Genomic DNA, 20,979 nt, shown 5'->3' with positions numbered 1-20,979 from the left:
ACAGAGGAATTATTAACAGTGTTAGCAATTTGAATAGTTAAATTGATGAGGGGCTCAGAGAAAATGTCAGTAAATTAGAGACATTTCAAAAGCATTAAGGTTGAGAATTTTGTTAAAGGACATGTTTATTATAGAGATGACTGAAGCCTGTTAGAAATGAAAAGACATTTTGTAATATCACTTGACTGAAAAAACAAGGGCATAAATATGTCTGTAAGTACACACGCACACATTCAAACACACTGGCAAGCTTCTAAGAGAGCAAAGTTTCAGACAAACAAAATGAGAGCAAGAATTTGAACAGAGTGGGAAGTTGAAACAGAAGCTTTTAACTTCTTCCTGATTTCTTGGCTCAAGTATTGAATATAATAAAAGAAAAAGCAGAACAACAGGATTTACTATTTGATTCTCCCTCCTGCTGCTCTGTGAATGGAAGTGGTGAAGCGCTGAGGATGGGGGTAGGCAGGGGAGATAGGGGTCTGAAGAGAGAAGAGAAAGAAAAGGCTTCTTAAGGCTTTCTACTTTTGTGCATTAAAAGTTTTAAATATTTTAAAACTGATTATTTTATGAGAAATGCACTGCTGTATTGTCTAAATGTGAAGACAAAATATATTTTTTTACCGTAATCAGCAGAAATCATCCATCTCTATAATGTTTCCTAACCTCTTGATTAGCTCAAAGTTAATTTGGTGCTTATCAGTCCAAAGCAAGGGGAGCATGAAATTAAGTTAGGGCCAAATCTTCATTTCCTTCCTTCGACAACTTCCTTTTGACACAGTCATTTTGTTCAATCATGAATGAGTTTAAAATAGATGATAACTTTCTGATTTCTGCTGTTATAGAGTATTTCCATGTTATTCAACAAGGCATTTTTCTTTGCTGCCTTTTATTTATCTCTACCTCTAAACCTCCTGAATACTCCCTTAAATACATCAGGTCCAGTTTGGCTCTGGTGTAACTCTCTGGCTTTCCAACGTCCTTTCAAATTACAATTTTGGACTTATTTTCTAGTAATATCAATAGATGAAATGATGTTAAATGTAGATGCTTCTTTTCCAGTTTTATGACAAACCATGGTGGTCCAAGGAGTAGCTTCTTTTAGTTTCAAAGGCTGAACTTTATCCTCCTCAAATTGTAATATTCCCTTACTATTGTCTACAGGAGTTTGTCTTGCTCTCCTGCATCAATATACAACACAGGCAGGGAGGCTGCACTTCTGAAACAACCACATGGAGTCTTCAAGAGGCAGCCTGAAGCCATGTGAGGAGTTATCAGCAGGGTTTTTCAGTGATTATCACTCTCCTTAGTCTTCCTTGGGTTTCCTGTAGCTGGTGGAATGTGTTATACTGAAGGTTAGCTATGATGAATGAACCCCATATGGATTAAAATAAGTTGGGACATAACCTCATGTCTCCTAACAAGGTTTCCCTTCTATAGAAGTTCATGGCATATTTCTGAATCTCCTTCCATCTTCCCCCACCCTTTCTGCTTCTTAGGGAAGTGTGTTTTAAAGGGACATGGTTCAAAGATATTTCATTACAAGTCAGTTGTTGCACATGCAGAGCTGCTGCATATCCCAGTCTTATTAAAACAGTAAGGACTTTGCACACTGAAAATGATGCCAACAGGTTCAAGCTTTACAATGCCAAATATATCACAATTTTTCTTGCTCTTCTTGCCTTTTCTCCTTGTTTACCCTACAACATTAGTGGATGCTTCCATTCAAGAGACATTTAAAGAGGGCATTTTTTGAGACCACTTGGAATTGCCTTTATTGATACACCTGATATCCCTACTGAAATCTAATTTGCAGTATGGGGCTTTGTAATTTCATGCTAGAACAGCATAAAATGGAAGAATAACTCATCCAGAAGGAGAGGATTACGTAACAGTAGTGAAGGAGAATCAGCATAGACAGGGAAAATCCTTTGCAAAGCTGCTGGTTCTGCAGTGCTGTACACCTGTTAATTGATTTCAAACAACAGGGAGACCCACTGCCAACTAGCAGAAGAAAAGAGAGGGGGAAATTAATAGTTAATACAGCTCACCTAAATCAACTCACTTCACAAAAAGGTATGCAACTGAATAAAATCTTCCTGTGTTGTCCAAGCTCCATCTCATGAATGCCTGCTTTTCCTTCTGTGGGAAAGGTGTCATTGGTGTACTTCAGCCATTGAGAATGAAGAATGAGACATTTGCTGTAGGGATGTGCTCAGCCTGTTACAAGTCATGACAAACAGAAGCAGGACAGTTGAGTTCTGGGAGAGCCATGACACACCACATTATGGATTTGGTGTGAAAGTGTGCCGAGATAATGAAACCTGTGGACTCTGCCCCAGGAAGGACACTTGTTAGCAAAGCAAAGGAACTGCTGGCAGACACACTGAAGAAACTTTGAAGATTGATGAGCTGGGCTTGGAAACCTCATTAGTTATTCTAACATATGGATGCTCTAAAGGTGCCACAGATCTCCACTGGAGAATGGGGTGGACAGCCCTACGCAGGCTACTTTGCTTGTCCTGGTACTGGAGTACTTGAGGATGGGACTAGTGTGAGAATAGCAATGACACTCAGTGCTGTATACAGCTATTCTAGGCTACTCCTTACCTTGAAAATACCCACAGTAGAGGCATAGATAAAATATGCTGCCAACTAAAGGTATACAAACCTTTGTATACAAAGTTCAGGGTGGAGAAAAACCAAGGCTGAGAATTGCCATGGATAGGAGCAGGAGACGGGTGGGAGAGCCAAGGAGAGAGGGCTAGAGGAGCTCTGCAGCAAGAACACCCCACTAGTTTCACCCTACATTTTTTTTTAAGCCAGTATGAATTCTCCTTGCTGCTGCTAGTGTTATGGGGATTGCTGTTTTATCGATCTATGCACCATGATTTCCACATTTGTCTCCTAAATGGTTACTGTTATCTAAGAATCTCATGTACAATTCAGCTGGAATTGCTCTAACATGCAGAATGCTACGTCATCTAAAAACAGGGTCACTTCACTGTTCATAACAGTTTTTTGAACATTCATTCAGTAAATATATAAAAAGCACCACTCCTACCATGGTGCCTTTCGCCACTCTGTTAAATACTTAGCTGTTTTCAAAACTGATATATTTCTGTGCACTGTTTAACTCTCAACTAATTTCTAATGAAGTAACTTTACCCTAAAGCTCTTAATTTTCCTAATAACATCTTCTGATACTTTTTTCCCACAATATCTTGCAAGCAACGGCTGCCCAATAGGAGCAGGCAGTTAGGGACAATGGAATAGTGACATCCACACTATGTCACAAGTGGGCAGGCTAGAAGATCTCAGAGCACAGCAGTGTTCTGCCACCTTGACTGTGCTTTGTCTGTTTAACAGGAAAACCTCTCTGGTTAATAAATTTTCTTTCAGAAATTAAAACTTGCAAAAGCAAAGATGGCACCTCAGAGAAACAGTAGCAGAGCTAGATATTGGAAATCAGAATTTACTGAAAGAAAGTGAAGATTTGAAGGATGCCTTCAGGTGACTGCAGGCCAGTGTAAGCTGTTTGAGGATGTCAGTAGAAAACCTATACAGAGAAGTGGATGATGCCAGGGACACACTGGAAGACAAAGACAACAAAATCAAACAATTAGAACTGAAGAGTAAAAGTTTGTATTAAATCAATGAACAAGTGGAGGCAGAGATCATGGCAATGTCCTGACAGATTTCTCTATACTAAGATAAAATGTATCATAAAATGGATATATTAGAAGTAAGAAATATGAAAATGAGACATTTGGAATGCTTGCAAATCACACAGGGGTTGAAGGAGAAACTGTATGAACAAGAAAAACTCAGAGCCTGCCAGTTAAGGAATGTATTAGAAGAACTTTACAAGCTCAGGGAACTTCAGAGGAATTGGATTCTGCAAGTGAAAGGACAACTAGAAGAATTAGCTGAGAAAGATGCACTTTTGGCAGTAGTAATGAAAACAAATACTGGCATGCTCCCCCTTATTGCATAAGTATGCTGAAGCCAAGCTTCTGGAAAACTGCCTTTCTTTGCTTAAAACACAAAATTTCTTCTGTTACATTTGTGATATCTTAAAGGTCTTGCCATTAGTAATAGTTTGCTTTGGACTTTTCAGTTACTATTTATCAGTAACAACATTCCACTATGTTCAGTGGCAGTATATTTGATATACTGGTGCAAATCCTTATCCATACTTCAGTTTTAAAAACGGACTCTTATCATTTTAAGAATAGCTATAAAGGCTCTGCAGAGCTGTCTGCATCAATTTAGTGATTTCCCCTTGGACTGCTTCTGACTGTGATAGGGTTAAATTTCTTCACAATACCTTGCATGGTGTTACATTTTAGATTTGTGATTAAAACAGGTTTTAGATTTGTGATTAAAACAGGGATGTTTTTGTTCTCACTGAGCTTTGCTTACACAGTGTCAAGGCCTTTTCTGCTTCTCACACTGCCTCACCAGCGAGAGGCTGGGGATGTGCAAGAAATTTGGAGGGGACACAGCTAGGACAGCTGACCCCAACTGACCTACGGGATATTTCATACCATACGATGCCATGCTCAGCAATAAAACTGATTGGTGGAGGAATGGCAAGAGCTGCCATTCCTCAGGCACTGGCTGGGCACTGGGTGGTGAGCAAGTGTTTTCTTTTGCATCACTTTTTTTACTTGATTTTGTTTATTGGGGGGGGGGGTTGTACTTTCCCCCACCCCCTTCTTAAAAAAATATTAAATTCCCTTTATCTCAATGCAAAAGTTTTCCCATTTTTACCCCTCTGATTCTACCCCTAGTCCTACTTGAGGGAAAGTGAACAAGCAGCTGTGTTGCTCAGCTGCCTATCAGGGTGAAACCTTCTGTGCATTAATACATGAGCTGATGTGGGTTTTTTTTAGAAAGCAAGTAAACTTTAGGTTCTGAGCATAGTTTTTTTAAATTAGATTGTTAACTGTCAATATATTTTATAGTAGATAGCTGCATGTAGTAAAAACCCAACAGAGAACTCACTGCCTCAGGCAAAGGAAACAAAAAAATGCAGTTTGTGGTAATCTGACTGAAAGTGGGCAATGTACAGTACTTCATCCAGAATCCTGGAATCCACTTCCCTACTAGACTGTCAGCTTCTAAGTTTTTTCACCTACAGGTCACATTGCAGATTGCAGAGTATATGTTTTCTACAGACTTTGAGAAAGAGCATGAAGGAACCTAAAGATGTCAGGGGATATGTTAGGTTAGGTTGTTTAGGAAGGGCTTTCATTAGTGGACATTAATTCAGACAGTGCATATTTACATTTGGCTGAAAGCTTTTGTTTGTGCACCTAGACACAATAGGCACTGGAACTTTTTAAATACAAATAAATAAATACATATCATTTTTGTGGATGAAAAGTTAAATCCTAAAGTCCAACTTGGCAGCTGGCCAACTGGTAATCATGCTGAGCCTTCAGAATTATCCCTGACATTTATGAACAAAGCAGGTAGATGAAGCTTGCCAGGCAGAAGCTGGCAAGAAAATGTGCACTGAACAAATATGATACAGGGAAAAAATTCTGAGATGGTGAAGGGAAAGCTGTGATTCCAGGAAATCATTTTCACTGTAGCTTGTAGCAGCGGTAATGAAGAAAAATTCCAGAGATGAAAAGCCTAGAACAACCCCTTAATCTCTTCTGTGCCTGTCCTGTGTGACAAGTCACCCTTTGAAATCAGAAGAGATACAATCCAGAAGAGGAAAGTTTGAGCATAAAGAGATTGGGCAATGCTCGGAGGTAAGATGAAGTCAGAACAAAGAATTCTACTTAAGATGCTGAACTGTGACTCAGAGGAACTAAATTTTCTTCCTGCGTCTTTCCTCCTTTTCCTCTGGCAAGTCAATCTCTCCATATCTTGGTTCCCCAACTGAATAATGAAGCAGTAATATTAAACAGTATGTTTCTTTTCATACTTGAAAGCATTGGTTTGTTTGTTTGTGTGTTTTAAACTAGAATAGTTTTACAGAACTGAGGGAGGGAATTGTAAGACAAATGGTTGAAAGAGCAAATGTGAGGGGGCAAAAAAGGAGTTGTGGCAAAGGCTGAGGGTAGGAATCTCTTACTCTGTATCAATGACATCAGTCAGAACAGTATATACACGCCTAAAAATGGTTTAATCAGAGAAAATGCCTGGTACAATTAGAACCCAAACTAAATAGAGACCTTTATGTACTATTTTTATTGGATAATACTAATAATGAGATGTGAACTGCCTGTAAGGAGGTATTTGTGTCAATGAAGTCTGAATTGTATTACCTCAAATTCATCGGCAACTGCACCTGTGCAAAGCCAGACTGATGTCACCTCATTCTTGTTATCCAGTGCCACAGGGAAAGCTATGAGAAAAACAAATGTTTGGTGGGATCAAAGTTAAAAAGGGTTCCAGAAATATGTCCTGAGACGAGTCACAGAAGATAACTCTGCAATGGGGTCGATAGTTTGTTGCCCTCATTTTTCAACAGATCTTCTCAACTAGCTTCAGCTGCTGTCCTGTATGCATAACACACATGAAATCTGAAGGTGGCTTACACAAAACTTTAGAGGCTTCTGTAGGAGTCAACAGCAGCACTGCAGCTTGCAAATGTATTATACAGTATAAAATCATTGTTTCACGTAACATGTGAATATTTAGTGTAATTCTGCACAGAGAGAAAACAAATCTTTCTCTGGTTTTGATAAACTATTTCAATAGTGATATTTACAGGTGTTAAAAAAATAAGGGGTTTTTTTTATGCTAAACCAGGGATAAAGAACCAGAATGAAGAGAAATCATATAGGCAGCACTGTCCTTTCTACAATTTGCAGTCTTTATGAATGATGCACAAAGGCTCAAAGAATCCTATGATGTTTCTGTCTTTCTCATCTTTATTTTAGGGGTAAAATGGAGAGAAAATTATGTGCTTGGTTATCACAAAAAAAAATAAAAAAAGGAAAGCAAAGTTTTATTTTTAATTCACACATTTTTCATGTTCTGAATATAGCTGTATTGCTGAATTCCTGCAGGGGAAATCTGTATAATTACAGTCAGGTGACACCACCTTCGTGTTGAAGACACCAATATGTGCCAGAAAGTGCTACATGACACTATAAGCAGCAGAAGGGAAGCCAAGCAAGAAGTGACTTGAAACAGGTACCCGAGCATATGTGTTATATGGATCTGTTATATATGTGCATTATACAAACTTTTGCTTCCTTTACAGTTTATTAGAATTTTGGTTAAAACCACACTAAGAGCAGCAATTCTGTGCTTTTAAACAGCAATTTTCTTAATCTGAAAACTTTACATGCAAAGATGATGAAAGCTAGTTTTTCTTACCTGCCTTATTTCATTACTTTTTCTAGCATTCATTCTTTCCAAATGCATTCTTGCAGACAGCTTGAGGTGTACATGCAGCCTCATGAGGGTTCATATGCACACATACTGCTGCAGCTATCCTAACCAGAAGACCACTGTGTCTTAATAAGTTAGTGACCAATAGCACAGCTAACCTGAGACAGTGCAGGCTTGTGCTGTGCTCTACATTCAGCTTGGTACGCGGCCTCTGGTGCGCTGCACACATCCACTGCCTGCAGGGGGAACCCAGCCTGATCATGGTCATGAAGGAGCCTGCTGGCAGCTCCCATGTGGCACCAGTGATTACCACCTGCATGCCCTGTATCTTAAAACACACTTCCATTTTTTCTTTCTCCAGTCTTTCAGAAGACAGAAAGGAATGATGCACACTCTCTAAATATTGGGGGGGTTTAATTTCTTCCTGTAAATTACAGTATATATATTGCATATTGCAGTAAGTGCTGAAGACCTTGACCAAAAGGACCTTTTGTACTAAACACTCTCCCCATGTTCTCAGATGATCCTTCCCTTGAATTGTAGCACTCAATAGGTGCATTAATGGCACCTTGTTTGGGAGTGGAGAGGCAGCGTGGTGAGATCAAATCACTTATTGAGATCATAGAGCCTATAGAAACTGAACCTAGATCTTCAGCAAGTTTAATTAGATGCCTATTGCTCTTCTGTTTAAAGCAATTAGCTTTAAACACAAGACCAATATCTCATTAGAAGTCTCCCTTGCAGGGAGAAAATAAGTTTCTTCATTCACATACTTATGTGACTGAACACTGAGGTGTCATCTTATATGGTGATACCTAATAATCAGCGAACAGAAGTAGGAGTCAAAGAATGCTTGTAATATTTAGCTAGAGATGTAGACTCATCCACTCCCGATGTTTGAGAACGCTGAACCTACAGCTGACTCAGAATCTGATTTCTTTACCTTAACATTGCCTCTAGTATCCCAACAACTCTGAGGGTGTTGGAAAAAACATGCTAAAAAGTTGCAGAATGTGCTGTATTTTCAGAGGTGCTGCACTCCTGCAGCTTCTATTGACTTCCCTGAGGCAGCTCTGCAGAGAAGCAAAACCGCTGTTCCTCTCTGGGCAGAGCTCCAGACAATCTTTGTATAACAGCGCTGACTTCAAAGGAGGCTGAGGATCTGACCATCGAGAAACCGGAGCCAGTACATACAAAATCATTTCACTGCAGGCACCAATGTATTTCTGTACAACTTGCCCTGTCTCCCATAACCTGTCACATTCAGCAAGAAAGGCTCTGGAGGAAAGATGGAAATAGTAAATTAGGCTGCTGAATTATTTGAAAATAATCTTTTCCAAAGGGAATATAGGCTACAGACTTTTAAGAAGACGGGACTTTAGAGCTGACAAGTGTATCTAGCATGTCAATGTGGTAATGAAGTTAGTTCTGCACTGTTTGGAAAACAGCAAATTTCCTTGCAAGTTTTGTGATTAAACATCTAACAGAAAATAATGATTTCCTTGCAGGCACTGAGGCACCAAATAAAAAGACTTAGAGGAAGAGCCTACCAGAGAAAGAACCTACTAAATATCACTAGTGAAAGCCGCTGTTATTGTAGAGTCCTCATACTATTCACTGTTAATTAGAAAAATTCATATCTGTAAAACTGAAGTACCCAGTGGGAGAAAGTATGCTATTTAGTGTGCAGAAATCTTTTTACACACAAAAAATATGGCGCCTATTCTGTAAAAAATAGCAGTTGCAGAGAGGAGAGAAGATACTGACTTGTATGTATGTCTTGCTATTGAGGGGGATCAACAAATTAACTAAATTACAAAGGAGAAAAACTACGTGTTTTGCTGCATATGAATAGAGATTTTCATAATGAACCTGAGTAAGAAGAAGAGAAATGGTTGCTTGCCCGGGGATGGAGTGGGAAAGAAAGAATTTCTGCCCAGAAATTCACATTTGCAGTACTTGTGCCTATACAAAATATGAGATCAAATGGAAATGTATGACTAAATTGATTATAAAGTATTTGGAAGAAATCTGAAAAAAAAATTGGGCTCATTAAAATTACTCTAAAATTATACCCTTAACTTCTGAAGGAAGTTGTTGCTTCTTCCTGTGTCATTTCACTCTTATTTTTCATTGTTTCTTCCCTTCTATTTATTAATTTATATTTTGGTGAGGAGAAATTTGGTGAGCAGACAAAAACAATTCTCTAGTTTTTCTACATATTTATTTTATATTCTGAGAAGACAACAAATAAAAAATGAAACAAATACATGGAAATTCACAGAGCACATGAACAGGATTCCTATAATATCTATTCATAGCCTGGCATGGTACTAGGTACAAATATGGATATCATAACTGAGAATGCTTCACATCCTCCTTCTGTGAGACTACAATGCCAAAATCTACATTGCTTTAATCTTTATTTTCAAATAATGACTTCTAAATTCTCTATTTTTTTAAATGAGGCAGCAGGGTATTCTCCTCTTCGAAAAATAATCTAGACAAAAAAGGATAATCTGATTCAATAGAAAAGATGTGAAAATTTTATTTGTTAGATTTCTCTAGATAAGAGAGCAACTTCTTTTTGAATAAACAAACGTTGATTTATTCACAGTTACTGTGGGTAGGTATTTTTGCCAATCAAACATAACAGGTATATATTGTAGAACAACATCAAGAGGCGTTAAGAGGATGCAACTCAGTCAAAACAAACAGGTCACACACTTAGGCAAGAATAATGAACTGCAGAAAAATAAGGTGAGGAAGAACAAGCTAAATAATTGCATGTCAGAAACAGATTTGGATGTTAAATAGATCATAAGATGAATAGAAGTGAGAAATGTTATGCTGCTGTAAAAAAGGGAAACCCTTATTGCAATTTATAGCCTATGTTATCACCTAAAAAATATTTAGCAATTCTTCAGCTCTCCTTGAAGATGTCTGCCCCAGCTGTGTCCAATTTTGGATACTTCAAGGAAGGTATTGTCCTACTGGGGAAAAAAAGAGAGGAAGATAATAATTATCAGGCTTGCTAAAAGTATACTTGTAAGGAAAAGCTGAAGGAATTAGGATAAATTTAATCTGACATTCCTCTGAACAGCTGAACTTCAGAGAAAAGAAAACTAAGAGGTAAAATAGTAACAACTTTCGAGTACACAAAAAGTAATTTCAATAAGAGGAACAAGCTGTTTTCTGTGTCTGCTGTGCACAGGACAGAGGCATTTTGCTCTCCTGACTCTTTGCTCATCTCTGTTGAAATGCTGTCTGGAAATGGACATGTTAGCAAATAACACTAAATACAGTCTTTTCACTGCTACAATTTTCCTGGTGCATTAAAAATACACTTAAGAAATACAGTTTGGGAAAAGCATGGCAGAACTGGAGAAAATGGAAAAAATCCTCCCATGATTGTAGATGACTCTCCTCCTCTGAAGCAGCTGCTGTGTGAAATTGTTTTCAAAGAACCTTCCCGTCACCTCTGTGCTGAATGAACCTAGAGAAAAACCTTGCACAAGCTTGATTTGAAACGAAATAACTCTCATTTTGGAGTGGACTGTCTGATGAAGATGTAGTTATAAAATAAATAATGATTCAGCTCTAACTTTCAATTTTGTCCTTATTAAGTTGCTCAACCAGGTGTTGAAGCCAATAGAATTTGCTTTTCCTCTGTTGGAAAGCTATTTTGAGTGCAGCGTGACTGAAGAATAGCCACTTAATAGCTGCTCGGCAGTGCTCTTGGCTTTGCTGCTAGAATCCCCCACAATTGCTCGAACAACACTTTTGCCAATACTGATCTAGCTCAATCAGCAGCTATAACACTGGAGTATGAAATTCTGCACTGTTTGTGACGGTGGTAAGTTGCCTGCTGTTTAACATCTCTGTTTCATGGTCTGGTGTCAGGAGGGAGGCATTGCTGATTTTGATCTTCAGTTTGTATTTAATTCTTTCTCTCTTCAATCTATTCAACTGAATTCTCTTGTAGTCTTAGTGCAGTATCCATCCTGACCGAAATTCCTGGGTAATGTTGCTGTGTGCTTTTACGGAGCTGCCACGTTTTATGCAGGAGCTATATTTCCTTCATGATGGGGGATGTAATTCTTCTGCATCCCAACTGGACTGTGAGGATTAATTAAAGTTTGCAATGCACAGTGAATACCTTGTATGCCATTGAAGTGGAAATTATTGTTTATTACAGCCAGTCTGAATGCCATCTGGGATTTCCATGTTCCTATTTCAGCTCAGTTGCACATTATCAAGCTCGATCTGTTACCATGAACAAAAGATTAGCATTCTTGTTCTGTGTTTGGTGCTGGGTCCAGCCCTTGTGTAAATCTGCATACATCCCGAGAAGCTATGTTTAGCACACTAGGGCTCCAAAGGCTTTTCTGTAGCTGGAAGCCTACAACATCCCTCTCTTTTTTCTGCACTTCCACTCTGGTATGTGTTGGATCCACAAAGCAGTAGATCCCTTTGGCCTTCTCCACTGTCACCCTTGCCTGCAAGTCAGCTTTGTGAGACTGTGTAAGGAAGGATGGTGGAACTGGGCTCTGCATTTTGTAAAAGATGCTTTTTCCCATGCAATAGAATTGTACCTTTTTTGTGGTATTTAAAATCCCATGTGGACATGACGAAAAGGGCTGAGATCCAAGCCAGTAATGTAAGTGATGCATAGCCATCCCACAATATTCTTGTATGTTTGCAATACCTACAAAACTTAACCCCAAACCTGTTTTGCTAGTTCACTGTGAGATCCTCTGCAAGGCCAGTGAGTATCTCTGAACTACAAAAACCACAACTATGATTTGTTACTCTGCTTTTACGGACTGGCTTTAGATCAGCTAAGAGTACATTTTAAAACACATTCTTGTGACTTCACTGTCTTTGTAAGTCACAATAAGCAAATGGGGTTAAATAACTGTAGGAACTCGCCCAGTACCATGAGAGATACTCAAAATGGCATAAAATGTAACCACCCAACCTACTTGTGAGCTTTCCCTGGGGAACAGATGAGCTAACAAAGAGTTTAAAGTTTACTTCCTAACTGAAGGATTCTATTATGTATCTTATCTAAATAAACTGGGAGGCTTGACCTTCCTAGGAGTGCACTATTTTCATAGAGGTACAAGTGTAGTCCTCTGACCACACTGCCATTTACATCTTGCTGGTCTGACAGGTTTCAGTTTTAGAGTCAGACCCCAGTGCTGAGTGCTAAATACCTACCAGAAGTTAGATGTCATCCATCTGAGCTTTGTGTTCGCTCACTCCTTCCATAGCATTAGACTCTCCTCCAACTTTCAAGTGTCCCTTCTGGCTTTCAGTACAAGGACAAAATTAATTTGGCAGGAATTCTGCTGTAACTGTTCTTCAGTGAGTACAACATCATGTGCATTACTCTCTTACTCTGCCATGCTGAGACATTATTTTCTGATTTTATGAGGAAAAGCTTAGGTGCCATCTACACTTTCATATTCTGGAGCCAGCCTAGGGAGCAGTGCCTATTTGATAATTTTCAAGCAACCACACGATGTGGACACATATCTGTTTGTCTCTACACACATCCAACCACCCGTCCAGTCATAATCAATTTTTACTTAAAGTCTTTGGAGATATTAAGCTCTTAGAAATTTCATAAAAAGAGTCAAGTGGTTACAGAAAATAAACTCTATTAAGTGTCCCCACCAGGCAAAGGTTTTGGCAAAGGTAAAACTCACCTCTGGCATTTGGGCCAGTATTGGGGAACCAGCATGGAGAGCTGAGAAACATGGATTATCTCCTACACGGCCAACAGCTGAGAGCAAGGAGATGAGGTTATAAAAAATGTGAACAGAAAGCTCCAGGTGAAATTTCAGGGAATATAGGGCTTGTGACAAATCTGAAGGATAGATGAAGAACTGGGAACAATAGAGAAGAGACTGGAAATCAGAATGAAAGAATGATACAGGAAAAATTGACATCTAAATGTTTATTACAAGATAAACACAATTTATTGTCATTACAGCTTCTTTGATTACCTTTCAACCTTTTCTTAATGATGCCCATATGTTGCAAATAAGAAGGTTTTATGACTTCTGTTCTCTCACCTTTCCCATGGCTTACATTCCCACTTTAATTAACACGCTGACATCAGATGCCTCGCCTAATGCTCTTGTCCCAGTACTCCGCCTGTGCTAATCCCTGGGGATCCACTTCCCGTTCCGGTGATGTTCGCCAGGTGGCGATGCCGGCACTGCTGTGCCGTTTCCAGGCCTTAAGGGGGCAGGGGGCCTTGTTTAACAACAAAAACTTGAAAAAATGCTTCAAATGATTTAAAATGGTGAGTAGAAGTATGTTATTGGATTCTATGTGGATTTCCTGAGAACAATAATAAAACAAGAAAGTAAAATATGCAGTGAGGAAGTGGTAGCGCTGTCAGGAAGGGGCAATACTCACTTTAGTCGCTGTGTATCTCTGTATGAGGACAATGAATGTCAAGAATCTATGAATTAATATTTCTTTTTCTGTTGATATAAATTTCATAGGGACAACAACATTTTCTCCTGTCTGATCTCTTTGAAATTATTGTGACTAGATGAGGTCTTGGAGTTAAATCCATGGTGAATAAAACTGTAACTGCTCATGACTTACCCAAAACTAATATGCTTGCTCATGTGGTTATAGATGCAAGAATATCTAGGAAGCTTGTTAACAGTCTTCCCCCTCCAACCTGCCCTCAAAATGTCAAGGCTGTAATGATATAGCAATGTTAAGACTTTCTCCCTTCAGAGAAGGACTTGGAGGTGATGGTGAATGAAAAAGTCAACATTAGCCAGCAATGACCACTCACAGCCCAGAAAGCCAACTGTGTTCTGGAGTGCATCAAAAGCAGTGTGGCCAGCAGGTCAAGGGATTCTCTCCCTCTACTCTGCTCTTGTGAGACCCCACCTGGAGTACTGCCTACAGTTCTGATATCTCCAACATAAGAAGGACATGGAACTGTTGGAGCAAGTCCAGATGAGAGTCACAAAGTTGATAAGGGCACTAGAGCAGCTCCCCTACAAAGACAGGCTGAGAAGGTTGGGGTTGTTCAGCCTGGAGAAGGTTGCATGGAGACCTCATAGCAACTTTCCAGTATTTGAAGGGGGCCTACAGGAACTCTTCATCAGGAACTGTAGTGATAGGACAAGGAGTAATGGGTAAATATTGAAAGACAGGGAATTTAGCTTAGGTATTACAAAAAAATTGTTTACTGTGAGGATGTTGAGGCACTGGAAAAAGTTGCCCTGAGAAGTTGTGGATGCCCTATCCCTGGTGGTGTTAAAGGCCAAGCTGGATAAGTCCTTGAGCAACCTCATCTAGTGTGAGGTGTCGCAGCCCATGGCCAGGGGTTGGGACTAGATGATCTTTAAGGTCCCTTCCTACCCTCAGCGTTCTATGAATCTATGATTCTGTGTAATTATGGAGATAAGCATTGACTTTCTTCCATTACCTCTATGGGGTTTACTGACTGCTTTAACCATGTTAGCTCCAGAAACTTCTATCCTTTAATTCTTGAAACTCTGCTGCACATATATAGAATATAAAGAAATTGAGTTTCCCGAAAGATGCTTCATCTGGATAGCATTTGTTATAAACTACCATAACTGTAGCAGCACTCAAGCTTTGTACAGACAGGGCACATATCGGATTTTTTAAGTGCTGAATGTTCTTAATCACTTTGTTTAAAATTACTTTGCATTGCCACTTCATATCGTGCGCTGTCTCTGCTAAGAAACCTATACAAGAGCCAATGAAAAAAATTTAGTCCCATTAGCTTCTTCTAGGAATCTTAACTCCTTGTCCCTGAAAAAAGCCAAACTTTGTCAAGAGACAAGCTAAAAAAAAAAAGGGGGGGGGGATTTACAGTGCTTTTTAAATAAAAAAAGCTGATGCCTTTTCAGGTTTGGGGTTTTTTTTATTGGTAAGAACAACGGAAGGACAATTTGCTTCTTTAATGGTTTTGCAGGTTGACATGAATTCTGCTTCCAGCAGAGGAAGTGCTGACAGGAGTAAGAGGAACCTTAGAGCTGTTCCCATCAGCTGGTGACTTTCAGCTGGCATCTCCTATGTCCCTTCAATGGCTCCCAATCCAGTACACCCTGTCTTACTCATTTCTCTGAGTATCATGACACAGACTGAGGAAGTTGGGGCTGTTCAGCCTAGAGAAGAGAGGGTTGTGTGAAGACCTCATAGCACCTTTCCAGGGCCTACAGGGAAGCCAGGGAGAGACTCTTCGTCAGGAACTGTAGTGATAGGACACGGAGTAATGGATATAAATTGAAAAGGGGGAAAATCAGCAAAGATATTACGAAGAAATTATTTACTGTGAGGGTGATAAGACTGGAACAGGTTGCCTAAGGAGGTTGCAAATGCCCCAACCCTGGAAGTGTTCAAAGCCAGGCTGGATGGGGCCCTCAGCAACCTGGTGTGGTGGGAGCTGTCCCTGCCCATGGCAGGGGGGTTGGAACTGGATGATCTGTAAGGTCCATTCCAACCCCTTAACATTCTGTGATTCTATGAAGTAAAAAGATGAAGCTGTTCCCACTGAAAGTATAGTGTGGGGGAAAAAAAAAGAAAAAAAAAAGCTGGTGCTATATTTGGAGCATTCCTAATTGCACTGTTCTATTTCTAGCTGCCAAAATCCGTGCTAGAATTTTAATTAAGGGCTAAAATTATGCCGCAGATCCTGACAACAGGAAACAGCCCTAACAACGGGAAACAGTTCTGTTATTTAAACAGGCTTTGGAATAATCAGACTTTATCTCCCGAAGCGGCACTCCAATGAATATTAAAGCTGCTTTTGTTCTCCCGGAGAGGGCTGCGCTTGCTCGGCAAGCTTTGGGAAACCATTGAGGCCAGGCCAGGCAGCGGGTCGTTCCCTTTCACATATGGCTGCCACGGCCGGCAGAGAGCGGGCAGAGAGCGGGCAGAGAGCGCCCCACGGGCCCCACACACCCCCGGCCGCACAGCCGCCCTGCCCGCGGGGCGCCCTGGGCGGCGGGAGCGACGCCTCCGGCACAAGATGGCGGCCTGAGGCGTCTCACCTGCTCCGCCGGCTCCGCAGCGCCCCCTACCGGCCGCGACGCCTCCGCAGCGCCGCGCTCCGCTGCGGCGGCCGCAGCGCGCAACGCCGCATGCGCGGGAGGACTCCCCGCCCCTCCCGGCGCGCGGACAGGCGCGTGCGCAGGAGGGCGCCGCTGCGCTGCCCCCGGGGGCGGGGCGGGCTGGTCAGGTGACGCGCGGCTCGCGCTGACTGACGGGTGGCGCCGGGATCGGGATCGGCACCGGCATCGGGAGCGGCGGCCTGGCGGGGCGGGAGGAGGAAGAGGAGGAAGGGTCTCGGCCCCGACGAGGCGCCATGGCGACCACCGTCAGCACCCAGCGGGGCCCGGTGAGTGCTGCGGGCGCGGGGCCCGCCCGGGGCCGTGTCCCGGTACCGCTCCCCGCGCGGGGCAGGCGAGGCCCGGCTCGGAGCGACCCCGATGGGCTGCGCCGTCCGGCCCTCCCGGCCCGGCCTCTGCTGCGCCGCTCTGCGAGCGAGACTCCGTGTGTCCCGCCTTGCCCCCGCTCCGAGCGGGCGGAGGGGAGACAGGAAAAGTCCTCTCTTCTTCTCTGCCGGGGGGCGAGGGGAGGGAAGTCTGCCTCTCTTCCCGGCTCCCTGCCGGGCGAAGAGGCTTCGGGAGAGGGGAGAGTCCTTCCTCTCTGCGCATGGGGCTTGAGACGGCTGTTCTGCTCGTTCTTTGTCCAGAGGCCTTCCCGAGCAGGGATCAGCTTAAACTAAACCGGACCTAAAGCGCTTTCCCCTGGAAGCGGAGCGCAGCTCCCTGTGCTCGCGGAGCACAGTCGGGCCTCTGTCCCTGGAACCGCCGCCTGAGGGCTGGAACGACGCATCTAGTGTGGGATGTAGGCGTGCGTGTTGGACGGGAGGCGCTGAGCAGTCGTAAAAACAATTTACAGCCTCCTGGGAGATGGTGCTCACAGTTTATTGGGAATATGTTATTGTCTGGTTTTGCCCAGGGATATTCATGCATCATACCGGGATGTTCCGCCGTGTGGGGTACAACATCAGCTCTCGACTGATGTGCTGCTCCTGTCTGTTCTTCCTGTCCAGAAGGATCTGGTAGTAATTGACAGCATGATGTTGCTTTGAAGATGAATTGAGACGTTTTTAGACAATCAGTTTAAACGGCTATGTTTTATTTTGTAGAAACAGCTACTCTTTTGGTACATCTACAGAGCCTCGTAGAAAGACCAGCGAGGTGAATTATGAAATTGCTAATCTTGAAGAACTGCGTTGCTGTCTGTTGTTATCTTGTGACAGTAATATTATATGATCATCGGTTTTAGTTCCTTAAAAAAGTAAATTCATTTTTTTGTTGCTCATCGTAGTATCATTAAAAAACAACTGCTATTCTTGTTGAATCTGTGGTGACTTAGGCAGTTGCTATGCCCAAAGGTTTGACGTGTGTGTGATTCCACCCAAATAGAATTCAGTCAATATGTAACAGATTTCACTCAAGAAAGCTCCAAATAATATAAATTCCTGAAAAATAGTCAGAGTCTGTTTAATAGGAACTTCACTTTTAGTTATCCTTTAGTTTTATGTTTAGAGGGAGTTGGGGATATTGAGGGATTTGGTTACAAACAGAATGGTTTGACTGAAGATGAACAGTAGTCCTGATTTGCAGAGATGTGAAATTGTGCCTATATTTCTATCCCTGAATTGGAGTGGCATTTCTTTGCAGGAGAAGTTTTGCTTGCCTGTGGTGCTAAACACCTTGTTGGCATTGAGTGGAGTACTTTCGATGTCTGCTTGTTTTGGCTTGGTGAAACTTCCTGGACTTTGGCAAGATTTTAGTGAGAACCTTCTTGAACATAGAATCATAGAATCAACCAGGTTGGAAAGGACCTCTGAGATCATCAAGTCCAACCCTTGATCCACTACCACCGTGGTTACTAGACCATGGCACTAAGTGCCACAACTTCTCAAACATCATGTTTGAATATCATAACCACCTAGTCTTTCTTAAATTTTTCAAGGGAGCTGCATCTCAGACATAGAATGTTATTCTTCTAGATGTCTTGTTTTACAGATTCCCAGGTACTCCTGTGTAATCTCTTTACAATCTTTTGTTTCCTAAACCTGATTGAAGCCTGGCAAGTGGAAAGATGTGTGATAATTTATCGTGTGCAGCTTTGGCTTTCTGGATTTCGGGCTTTGGGAATTTTTTTTAATGTGTTCCTAACATTGTTGTGCATGCTTTTCTTCTTTGCCCACTTTAGAGGTTTCAATGTTTTCAAATGAATTAATAAATTATGCAATATTAAGCAGCCATTCACAGCTAACGATATTGATGAGATACATGCCAGCCTTTCTTAATTTTCTCTAGAGAGGAAGATAGATTTCTACTTGTGTCTGTATATGCGACTGCATTACAAATGAATGGCCACTAAATGGTGCTAAAGGATTGGGAAGCATTTTTTTGTTTAGTGCTGGAGAGAACAGTTCTGTCTTTCACGCACTATAGCTGAATATATAAGGGCTGCTAAGTTATACCTTTTACAAATGGGAGTATTAATAAGCAGTTTGATCAGGCTTGACGTTAAGACTGAGCCACCAAAAACCTTGTATTTCTGATTCCTTGGTTAGCCATCATATCCAAAATTACTCAGTATTCGCTGTGCTGACAGATATGTCAGGTCCTTCAAAACTAGATCAAATACCAAGCTAGGACTACATAGATTTCTTCTCCTAATTTCCTTAATAATCACTACTCTGATGAGTTTTGTCTTGAGACTCTTCAAAACTTTGATGTCTTTTTCTACAGGCCCTGGTCAAAAGTCCCTCTCCAGCTTTCTTGTAGGCCCCTTTAGGAACTGGAAGGTGCTCTGCGGTCCTCCTGGAGCCTTCTCTTCTCCAGGAATAGGTGTAGATGTCATATGGACACTCATTTTATCTTTAATTTTTAACTCATGTTTGTATACCATAGTTACCCCTGTTTATTTCACGTAAAGTCTCCTCCATTTCAGTTTGACAGCTGAGATCTCCTTTCTTGTGTTGCATCTCAGAAGAGAGCCTGGCTCTGTTTTCTCAATGACCTCCTCGTAGATACTGGAAAGCTGCTACAAGGTGCATTTTAAGTTTCTCCTGCTCTGTACAAATCTTCAGCCTGACCTCACAAGTTTTGTGCTCCAGCCCTTTTCATAGGCCGTCTTGGTGGGTCTTTGCTGGGCTTCCTCAAGCTCAATACTGCTGGGTCCCAAACAGGTTGCAGTATTCCAGATGTGGTCTAACGAGTGCTAAATAAAGGGAAACCATTGCTTTCCTCAGCCCACTGGCTGGGCTCTTGTTGATGCAGTGGAGTCTGCTGTTAGGCTTCATGCTGCGAAAGTGCTCTGCTCATCGATGTTTAGCTTGCTCTTCACCTCTGTAGAGGTATAGCCCTGCCAGTTGTTTCCCAGTCTGTATTGGTGCCAGGGATTTTTCTGTCCAAAGTACAGGACTTTGCCCATGTTGAGTTTCATAGGATTCCTGCCAGCAAATTCCTCTCTCTCTAGTTGGTCCTGTCCTCAAATATTTTTCCCCAAATTTGGTGTCCTCCTCAAAACTGGTAAGATACGTAAGTTAGTGTCAGTACAGACCTTTGAAAAATTTCACCTTTAACCAACCTCCAGTGTCATTCACCACTGAACTTTAACTTTGATCTCAGTGCCTCAGCCAGTTTTTCATCAATGCAACCCATTTGGATTGTAATGACCCAGCTTTGATACTTTTCTGCTCTCTCCTTATTCACATATTCCAGTAATTTTATTGTAAAAGGCAGATGGCTCATTAGGCTTTTTTTGTTTTAAAGCATTGTTAAAGGCTGGCTATTCCTAGTCCCTGGTGGTTTTTTTTTCTTTGTGTGTCAAGAAATGTCTTCCAGAAGGACTTGCACTATAAAATTTTTAGTGACTGAAGTGAAGCTGACCTGCCTGTGGTTCCTCAGGTCATCCTTCTTACCCTTTTGAAAGCTGGGTATGAGATTTGTCTTTCTGCAGCTATAGGGCCCTTCCTCTAATCTCTGTGACCTTTCAAAGATGTTAGAGAGCAGCCTTGAACAAATATCAGCTCTTTCAGGACCTCTGGATGCATCTTATCTGGTACCAATTTTTTATTTAGTGTGCAAAGCATAGAATAGTAGTTCAAAATTCTGTCTCATTCACTTCTTCTTTCTTAAAGACAGTAAAACCATTTAAAGGAGAATGGTTAGAACTGTTTTGAGCAGTTAGGTGTTCAAAGCTCTGTGATGTTTCAAAGAATTTTCATGTTAGATTTCCTTGGTAGTTGCTGGTGTGGAAACCTTAGTTATGTTTCCCTGAATGGATTGTGTCCGGGCAAATGGTTCTGTAAGTTGGGGCATTTGTGGTTGTCCCTGGCACTGCGTTCCCTTTCCCTCCTGTCTGTAGGTACCACTTGTGTGATCAGTTACTGCATTCAGGGTTCTGATGACTTCCCTCCACTTCCCTTTACTTCCAACCTTGTTTCACTTTCTTCTGATCATCCCTCTGCACTAACATACTTTGCAACTATTTGCCCCATTTAGTGTTGTACAAGAAACA

At 41.5% G+C, this 20,979-nt stretch overlaps 2 protein-coding genes and 1 long non-coding RNA gene across 4 annotated transcripts in view; 1 reads left to right on the top strand and 2 right to left on the bottom strand.

Annotated features, from left to right (window-relative positions):
* Positions 1 to 1,051: 1,051 nt before the first annotated feature.
* Positions 1,052 to 3,259, bottom strand: LOC108493891. Its single transcript, XR_001873635.1, has 3 exons — positions 3,166 to 3,259; positions 2,049 to 2,217; positions 1,052 to 1,328 (listed from the first exon to the last, which is right to left on the bottom strand). It is a non-coding gene; the product is annotated as an uncharacterized LOC108493891 (long non-coding RNA).
* Positions 3,260 to 9,636: 6,377 nt separating this feature from the next.
* Positions 9,637 to 16,737, bottom strand: LOC108493317 (translation initiation factor IF-2-like). The gene is made up of 4 exons (XM_017806592.1): positions 16,632 to 16,737; positions 16,422 to 16,601; positions 13,074 to 13,150; positions 9,637 to 10,349 (listed from the first exon to the last, which is right to left on the bottom strand). The coding sequence occupies exons 1-4, from the start codon at positions 16,735 to 16,737 to the stop codon at positions 10,272 to 10,274; spliced, it is 441 nt and encodes a 146-aa protein (XP_017662081.1). The 3' UTR covers positions 9,637 to 10,271.
* Positions 16,605 to 20,979, top strand: part of TOLLIP (toll interacting protein) — a 27,082-nt gene continuing 22,707 nt past the window's right edge. Inside the window, exon 1 of one of the 2 annotated variants that reach the window (XM_017809426.1) lies at positions 16,605 to 16,768. In XM_017809426.1, coding sequence (XP_017664915.1) covers positions 16,736 to 16,768 — 33 coding nt within the window. In that variant the 5' untranslated portion in view covers positions 16,605 to 16,735. The remainder of the gene's footprint in view (positions 16,769 to 20,979) is intronic. The other variant, XM_017809434.1, reaches the window with a different exon arrangement.

The sequence above is a fragment of the Lepidothrix coronata genome, unplaced genomic scaffold (genome assembly GCF_001604755.1).
Source record: "Lepidothrix coronata isolate B3197 unplaced genomic scaffold, Lepidothrix_coronata-1.0 Scaffold1, whole genome shotgun sequence".
Classification (NCBI taxonomy): domain Eukaryota; kingdom Metazoa; phylum Chordata; class Aves; order Passeriformes; family Pipridae; genus Lepidothrix; species Lepidothrix coronata.
This window is presented reverse-complemented; position numbering and strand designations above follow the sequence as displayed.